Source organism: Gadus morhua, chromosome 1, assembly GCF_902167405.1.
Source record: "Gadus morhua chromosome 1, gadMor3.0, whole genome shotgun sequence".
Taxonomy (NCBI): Eukaryota; Metazoa; Chordata; class Actinopteri; order Gadiformes; family Gadidae; genus Gadus; species Gadus morhua.
Window position 1 is genome coordinate 11,804,845 of NC_044048.1, and position 8,948 is coordinate 11,813,792.

Sequence of the window (8,948 nt, forward strand, 5' to 3'; positions counted from 1 at the left end):
ATCAACTATTTAGACTATAAATGTTCAAATTAGATATCAAGAAAAGATAAACATATTGGGAACTTGTGATCCATACAGCAACCGCTGATGTGTTCATTGCTTTGAAGTTGGCAACGTCTCGACCAGACGAGAATCGAGAATCCGTCACCTTACACCGCACAAAAAAATTAAAGCCTACAAAAGGATACCAAACTTTTTTTCAAGAGTGGATGGGTTAACAACGTTGTCATATTGAAGGTGAAAAACAGGAATATCTTCATAATCAAAGCAAAGGTGAGAGACTATCTAGCTATCCGCAAAACGATCAACAAATAGCTTTTTTCTGAATCAAATAACTTTAAGAAGCTCTTTTATTGGCCAAGTAATGCGGTAGAGTCCACACAAGTTACATTTTGCATTTCTGAGTTCCAGTGCAGCGGAGCTTTTTGCTGCACTCTGAAATAAAACTGCTGTGCTGAATGCTGATGCCTCCGCTATTGTTGCCAGATTGGGCCAGATTTTCCGCCCAATCTGGCAACACTGACAATCCCCATGACGGCAGAGGGAGGGTTATTTTAATTTTGAAATAATCGTAATTATAATGTGTAATTAAACAATATATATTACTTATGGCAAATTCGAATCAAATATACAATAATACATATCATGTCTATAGCTAACTTTTGCGTTATTTAGAAAAGGTACTCGAATCAGGATCGCTTTTAACTCACTTTATTTGGCCTAGTTTCGGTATGGTTACTATACCGCAAAAGGAGAGGAATCGTATATCCACGCGCGGAGCGACGCTTAGCAGACCATCCGAGGTTGCCTGGCCCCTGCCCCTCTAGAGAATCTCTCATGGACATATTATAAAATCTCTCCCCTCATCGGGGTCTGCTATGTTTAGATATGGAGTAGGCGTGGCCTACGTTACGTGGTACATGCTCTGATTGGTTATGATTTGAGAGCCTGCCTCTGGTTTCCTCATATGTGTTAAAGATGTTGCCATTTGTGGCTGGAGTAGTTATTACAGCTTATATGTTTTGTCCTGCTCAGAGTAGTCTTGCAAAGCCAGACCAAACTACAGCAAGTAGAATAGTCTGGAACCACGCTATTTAGAGCCGTCTATCCGGGGGGAAACTGGGCTGGCCTGTTTTTATTTCTTTAAACCAATCACAATAGTCTAGGGCGGGGCTAACCCAGGGAAGCAGCAGCGGTGTCCATGCAAAATAGTGCCGGGGGGGAAATTATCACCAAATCCACACGAACCGAATTTGAGGGGGAGCACAATACGGGAAAGCCAGCAACAGGAAGGGGAGGAGTAGCGGTGGAATGCAGTGCTAGCGCTGTCCATTTCCGCTCAGCAAGAGTATGCTCAGAGTGATAGATATAACAGAGTGACAGCTGTCACTAAACGATCCTAAGCAGTTTTATTTCAGAGTGCAGCAAAAAGCTCCGCTGCGCTGGAACTTCAGAAATGCTTGAGAAAATGTAACTTGTGTGGACGCTACCGCATTACTTGGCCAATAAAACAGCTACTTAAAAGTTATTTGATTCAGAAGACAGCTATTTGTTGATCGTTTTGCGGATAGATAGATAGTCACTCACCTTTGCTTTGATTATGAAGATATCTCTGTTTTTCACCTCCCAAATGACAATGTTGTTAACCCATCCACTCTTGAAAAAAAGTTTGCTATCCGTACTTTTGAAGGCTTTTATTTTTTTGTGCGGTATAAGGTGACAGACTCTCTATTAGATAAATGTAAATATCTCCAAACTCCAAGTCTGGTCGAGACATTGCCAACTTCAAAGCAATGAACACCTCAGCGGGTGCTGTGTATGGATCACAAGTTCCGAGTATGTTTTTAACTTTTCTTGATATCTAATTTGAACATTTATGGTCTAAATAGTTGATTGATTGTAGTAGGCCTATTGGAAATCTGCAAGGCTGCAATTCCCCTGGCTGGCCGCTATTCGTCGCCATTTTGCCTGCGTTTTTTGGCCATGGTAGTCACGTGACTGCAAAGTATGAATTATAGCTAGTCAGAATCAAATTGTAGATATCTCAAACTGGAATTACAGATATCTACAATTCAGCTGCAGATATCCGTAAATACAAAGTGGATATCCGCAACTGAATTGTAGATATCTGCAATGAGAAACCCCATAGACATGATGAATGGCAAAAATGACGTCAATTCTCCTAGGAGGAATTTGCTGGATATCTGAAATGACAATTGTGGATAGGAGGAATATAGTTGCGGATATGCGAAATGTTATTTTTGACTAGGCGAAACAGCATTGCAGTTATCTGCAACGCATATCGCATATATTTAGCGAATTTACGTCAAATCGGCTTGCCATAGTCGAAAATTGTAGTTGAGAGAGATTGGATTTGAGCAACCCACTCAACACACACACACTCACACACGCACGCATGCACACACGCACGCACGCACACACACAGGAGCATAGTTTGGGAATTAACTTTTTTTCCCCCTCGTTTACCCTCTTGTTTACCTTTATCTTATCTAACGAGGGAGCCCTGACGGTCTCTCCGTCCTATCTCCCCACACTGTCTTTTATGTTTCTTGGACGGGATGGTCTTTTTGTTGCTCTGTACTTGTGACATGTGCAATGACAATAAAGTATCTATCTATCTATCAATGTTTAGTTCTATAACTTTTATTTTATTGGAAATATCAATATTTTCAGATCAATTTAAACCAGACACAAAGGGCTTTATAGATAATGACACCTATTAGGAAGTAGACCTACATTATCTAGGCCTAATATAAATCTGGCAAATAAATAAAATAATTTGATATATATTTGATGTTTCACGATGACTTCTTGGTGGTATTTTGCTTTGCGATGATGAACTCTAATATGAGTTTTGCTGTTTGTCTGGGCTTTTCCATTACCACCGAGTGGCCACAGTTCTCCAGCAGGTCCACTCTGCACCCAGGTATATGTTCTTCAATGATCGCAGCACCAGAGACATCCACCACCTGGCAAAATTGTTAACGTTAAATTATCTGCTATCCCAAATCATTAAATGCATCTTAAACCTAGCCAAGTAAAATACACATTTGTATCATACCTGGTCCTTTTTGCCCCATATTATTTGTAGAGGTGTAAAAATCAGATGCAAGTGCTCTTGTAAGGCATATCTTGATCTTTCGCTGATGAGTTCCATGAAAACTTAAAAAAATCAAAATAAATGAATTGCCTTTAGCTCACATCGAGGGAATATGGTTAATGGACAATAAGCAACTAAGCAATCCACCAACCTTCTTCATAAAATTCATTGTGCGGAAGCCGAACATCTACCAGACCTTGAAGAATCTAAACAATGGATAAAAAAATACATTTTATGATTAGTAAATATATTATTATTTTGAGTCTACATCTCTATGATTTAAAAATGATGTGGATCTGACCTGCTGAGGGATCTTGAAGCGAACATGGGAGCAGAGTTTCAACATGTCTTGCATCTCCTCCGGTGTGGTTGGAATCAGTGGGATGCTTAGTGTATACTGGTTGTGCTGGAGGTCTTGTAGATGGTTGTCGAATTTGGTCTCAGATAAATGTTTTATACCTTTGGGTTAAAATGAAAGAAATGTCTTATTCTTCAAAAAAGCCCTGATACTTTGGGACCAAAACATCAACCGATCAGGGACAACAATGCATTTCATGGTCGATTTTTAACAGATTCAATTAGACTTACAGACAGTATAGACTTACCATCTGGACAAATTAGTGTCATGCTACAGATATCTAAGGGATAGCAGGCTGCATAGACCCCCGCCACACTGCCCCCCATCGAGGCTCCCACCAAATGAAAGGGCTTCCTGTTCAAGCGGATGGCCTCTACGAACTACATAATGAGATGAAATGAATTGAGCTTAAGCAGGTCAATTGAAAGCCGGGGAAACTCCATTAGACAAACAGTATATTATTATTGATGAATTTTTGTGGCTTGTTTATTGGACAAAAATAAGTTAACCAACTTTTTATTTGAAAGACCCAAAATGAGAAAAGGCATCATATTTTAAAAAGACCTACCTGACGGATCCGTCTGGCCTGTCCTTGAATCGAATAATCGTCTTTATTGGTTCTGGTTGTCCCCTCATGCCCAGGCATGTCCACACACAGGATGTGCAGATGTTTGGGTAGATACTTAAGCACAAAGGGGAGGAGGTTACCACTCATAATGCTGATATGTATATTTACAAGAAATTGTGTGTAAAAGCAAGAAGTCAACTTCAATAGAGGGGGGTCCTTGGGAGTGATGTCTGTTCTAGTATGTCAATGCAATCCGTCCTTTCAAATCTTTAGACCCTTGTAAATGTATACAGGGCTTGTACATCAGAATGCATCAGGGGATTTTTGTGGTCCATACTCTGCTATACCGAGAGCTGTAGTGCTGTAAACCAATGTGAAAACCATTGTATTAATCTAAATTGTTGTTTTGCCAAATCTCAAATGAGACACGCAGTGGCAGTTTCAAACACAACAATTTTGCCCCATAATGACAAATTCTTGCATGATTTATTACTTAACATGACAAAATAAATCCCACTACCAACCTAATAGCTAACATTCCAATGATCCTATGCTCCCAAAATTGAGTTGTGACATTGCGATGTACAAGCCTTATTATGATCATAATCAAGCGCTATAGTTCAGCAGAACAACCCACAAACACACATACAGAAAAATGACCTTCTGATTATGTGTTGTCGTGTTGAATTATTGTAATTGTTAAATATTCATGGCACATCAAAGACGTGCAAAGTTGCAATGATGTATTTTATTTTAATTTATTTATCTAATATGAATGTAGGATAAAAAAAAACTGACATTGATTACTAATGTAAAGTCTGACAAGCCAACAAGCCCATACCTAGCTGAACATGGCTTCTACTTTCATTTCACTGCATATTTGGGATCTGTAAGAGCGTAATTGGCTATTTAGTGAATCCAAACTCCGCCTCAGGTAGTAAACAGTAAAATAGTGTCTATTTGTATACGGGCCACTATTGAAATACACCTACAAAGGTTCTGGCATGAATCAGTTTCTCTAGGGTAGAATCCCTTTGGTAAAATATCTTTCAGTTTTTGTCTCTGTGCTGTCTCCCCCTAGAAGTTCCGGTCGAAAAATAGTTAAACATCTGCTTCCAAGATTAATGTTAACTAGAAAATGAATTTCCTGCATACAATGCGGTGAGTGCTGCAAAGTTTTAATTTTTTTTAATAAAGCCACAAATATTAAGACAATAAAGAAATGTTAAATGGCTTAAATCAAATGAAGGGATTTGAAATAAAGAAAGTGACAGCTGAAGGAAATTCGCAAGGCATTGCTAAAGATGCAGAAATGTAAAATTAATTGAACTGAAGAATCTGAAAGGTCAAACTTATTGCCCTGCACTGCACTGCACTGGTGTGTGTGTGTGTGTGTGTGTGTGTGTGTGTGTGTGTGTGTGTGTGTGTGTGTGTGTGTGTGTGTGTGTGTGTGTGTGTGTGTGTGTGTGTGTGTGTGTGTGTGTGAGGAAATTGGAAATCGAGGAAGGAGATAGGTCCCAAAGTTTGTAGAGAATAATAAAGTAAGAAAGAATAAAACTTATGAAGAACAATAGTTGAGCGCTGCATGCAGCACTCACCTAATAATCAACCATTGTTGTGCCTTCCTATTACCTTGACAACGGTGAGCCAGGTGTCTTTGTGAGCAGAGAAATTATGCAGCAGGAGGATAGAGGGCCTCATTCCCGGCTTGCCCCTGCAGGAGTAACAGAAGCGGTAGCCGCCGCAGTCTGCGTAGCGCACCTGAAGGCCCAGAGTCCGTCTCCAGTACCTGAACAACAGCAGTTAATCTGGATTGATCACTGTGTTGTGTTCAAGCATATCGTCTACATGCACACACACACACACACACACACACACACACACACACACACACACACACACACACACACACACACACACACACACACACACACACACACACACACACACACACACACACACCTGCGCATATCATTTTTCCTTTATAACTAAATGTTGTCACTGCTGATAAAATGAAATTAAGATGTAGAAATCAGACCTCCTCAGTGTTGAGTAATGTATTAATCATTAAACAGTTGGATGTTGCTTTTCCTCATGCTGTTCTGTTCCTCCCTGCCAGAGCCCTGTCTCTGACCCCTACTGTTAGTTGATGACACATTTTCTCTGCCAGATCACGCCCCTCCGTGCCAGATTCCTTTCTCTGACCCCCACATATGTTAAGCTTTCATCCTGATATTTATCCCGCTGCCTGCCAAACATCGTTCTCTATCGCTCCACTCCTCTGGCGCAGTTGATCGAACAATTTATGTTTATTCACCTTCATCCGGTTCTCAACCTTCTCCTCCCTGCCAGACCTCTGTCTCCATCCCCAAATGGCTCTTATTTTGTCCCACATGCCCAACAACAGATGCCCCACAAACCAACAGGTCTGGGGCCGATGTTGCCCAGGTATCACACCCCACAAAATCTTCAGCCTAGAGAGGGTGTAGGTAGTTTCTGTCTAGCTTTATTTGAATAACGGTAACCCGATAGGAATCAGTGGGTTACACCCTTTTTTTATTTAAACAGGTGATGATCAGAGGTTACTGCTACCCCCCCTCCCCCCCCTGTCATGTGTTAATATATGACAACAATATTATATAGTTTGTTGTGTGATGAATTAAAGAGGACAATAATAGGAGAGCACACATGATTAACACGCAGAAAGAGAATTTAATTAACCACGGAAGGACTGTGGGGAGGGTTTTTGTTATCCTGTGTGATCCGCAATCTAAGGAACAGACTTGAAACCTGCACTTTGATTTGATCATACTTCTTCATTGGCATATAGGTTTGACCAGGGAAATCTGGACCCAAGCCCAACTTCGGATAGGGGCAGACGCTTGCTCATACAATATACACCATATTATAATAGTTGAGAAGAGAATAATAAAAAGTACTAAACTGTATGTCTTACCAGTGGTATACTCTAATGAGTACTGAGGGCCAAAGAAGAAAGGATGCACCAAAAGCCACAATAGGAATAGCCAGTGTTGCAGCAGCAATTACAAACAGGTTCACCACATCAAAATCAGCAGCCATGGCACCCCTAACGAAACAAACAAAATAAACATTTGCATACCTCAAAAAAACGTATCAAGTTCAAATACTATTACCCATATCAATATTTGACTGCTACACAAAGCCTTTGGATACTTACAGGCATATAACATAAATTATATGTCTTCAAACCCAGAACACAGAAGGAAAAATGTTAGTATTAGTGAAAGTCTTTTCCCACACCGTAAACTCATATTTAGACATTGGAACGATAAAAAGATTTGAAAATTATCCTAACTTACGTATTCCGATTATTTTCCTCTTCATATATCGTCGGTCAGGAGCTGGCACACATAACTGATGGTCAAACAAAGGCAGAAGGTCTCAATGTCTGTGATACAGACATATGGTCAAATGTCCTTGGAAAGAACACTAGCCGGGCTGATTATTTGGTCGGGCTGACTGTATTGATTGATCCGTTCATTGTGTGAAACCAGGCCCCTTTGTTATTGTGTCAATTATTTAAAGTGAGCGTGCAGATCAGTGTTCGCCCAGAGCGCGGTAAAGTGAGGCATACAATAATGTGGTCATAAAATCCATCCTATAACATGTACAAATCATTTGCTATCCACTGAGGTTCAAGATATCCTACTGCTTGATAAAAGTATGCCTCTGTATATATTTGAAATAGAGAGCTTTCGATATAAAACCATACATACTACAAAGAAAGAACAAAAGTGTGGAACGGATTTCCTTATCCATTGTAGTGCGTTTGATAATATTTTTTATGTTTAATATCAAGCCACAAAATAAAGCTATTCATTGTACCATATTCTTTTGCGGACGGTTTCAAAACAGTAAGGAGGCACAACACAATGGTGACGTTTCAAACAATCTAACAATAAATATCTTCTGTTATGACAGTATTTGCGTCTTTTTCAACTCATTTTCCATCACCCATTCATTCAAATTCCAGTGAAGGGAGGAAGTAACACATATCTGGATGCAAACAGGATGAGAGGCCTAAAAAGAAGGGAGGGGCTTGTGTATAGTCTGGCTTTTGTCAACATGGTTGAAAATGAGAACTTATCCACACAGTGCAGAACCCTAGGGACCAGCAGCATATTGGGAAGGAAGTATTTATAGTTGACATTCTGCAAATCCAACAGAGCTTTCTTTTTGAGAAGATATTCTCCAAATCTGCAAGCAACATTTCTATTTCAAATGAAAATGTATTAGGCCTACTTGAACCCTATCACAACAGACCCCCCCCCCCCCCACAGTGCTATGATCTACCACCGGGTGTCAGGATTGCAACAGACAGGGTGTTCTCCAATACCGTTTCACACAATAATGGCTATTTTAGATGTTTGAACACAGACTCCTGATTCAATTCTTGGCTGGATTTTGAATCGTCTTTGATTGATTATATTATTTTTTCAGACATGCAGCACATATTTCTTCAAATTAATGAGAATAAGGCGTTTCCCAAGTTTCCTCCTTAGAGAAATAGTAACATGTAGGAATATAATGTTAAACATGTTGTGTCAAAAGGGTAGTTTTATAGGATGTGCATAAATATATGCATACCCATGCAATACGTCCGTACCATTTTTTGGTAATGATGTAAAAAAGCAAAATCCCAATATATCGTTGGGCGTTTATCTTTAAGGGATAAATCCTGGTCAGATATTATTATTAGGACTAGGCAAAGAGTATGGGAGCAGGTTTGCGGTACTCTGCTGTCAAACCTGACCTAGATACAAATTGGAGCAGAATAAATGGACAGAGCAAGGTTTGCAGCCACCACTGGCTTGTCTTGTTCCACTTCCTCTCATGCAGGGCATGGAGACAGGAAGAGG

The 8,948-nt window shown here is 40.0% G+C and overlaps 1 protein-coding gene across 2 annotated transcripts; it reads right to left on the minus strand.

Annotated features, from left to right (window-relative positions):
• Positions 1–1,679: 1,679 nt before the first annotated feature.
• On the minus strand, positions 1,680–7,531 carry abhd6b (abhydrolase domain containing 6, acylglycerol lipase b). 2 transcript variants are annotated; one of them, XM_030368788.1, is made up of 10 exons: positions 7,389–7,531; positions 7,247–7,270; positions 7,004–7,135; positions 5,680–5,836; positions 4,048–4,161; positions 3,727–3,859; positions 3,423–3,580; positions 3,273–3,327; positions 3,083–3,183; positions 1,680–2,990 (listed from the first exon to the last, which is right to left on the minus strand). In XM_030368788.1, exons 3-10 carry the CDS (start codon positions 7,126–7,128, stop codon positions 2,820–2,822), a joined length of 1,014 nt encoding a protein of 337 aa, XP_030224648.1. In that variant the 5' UTR covers positions 7,129–7,135; positions 7,247–7,270; positions 7,389–7,531; the 3' UTR covers positions 1,680–2,819. The 2 variants fall into 2 exon arrangements, with proteins under 2 accessions (XP_030224648.1, XP_030224640.1); XM_030368780.1 differs by lacking the exon at positions 7,247–7,270.
• Positions 7,532–8,948: the final 1,417 nt, after the last annotated feature.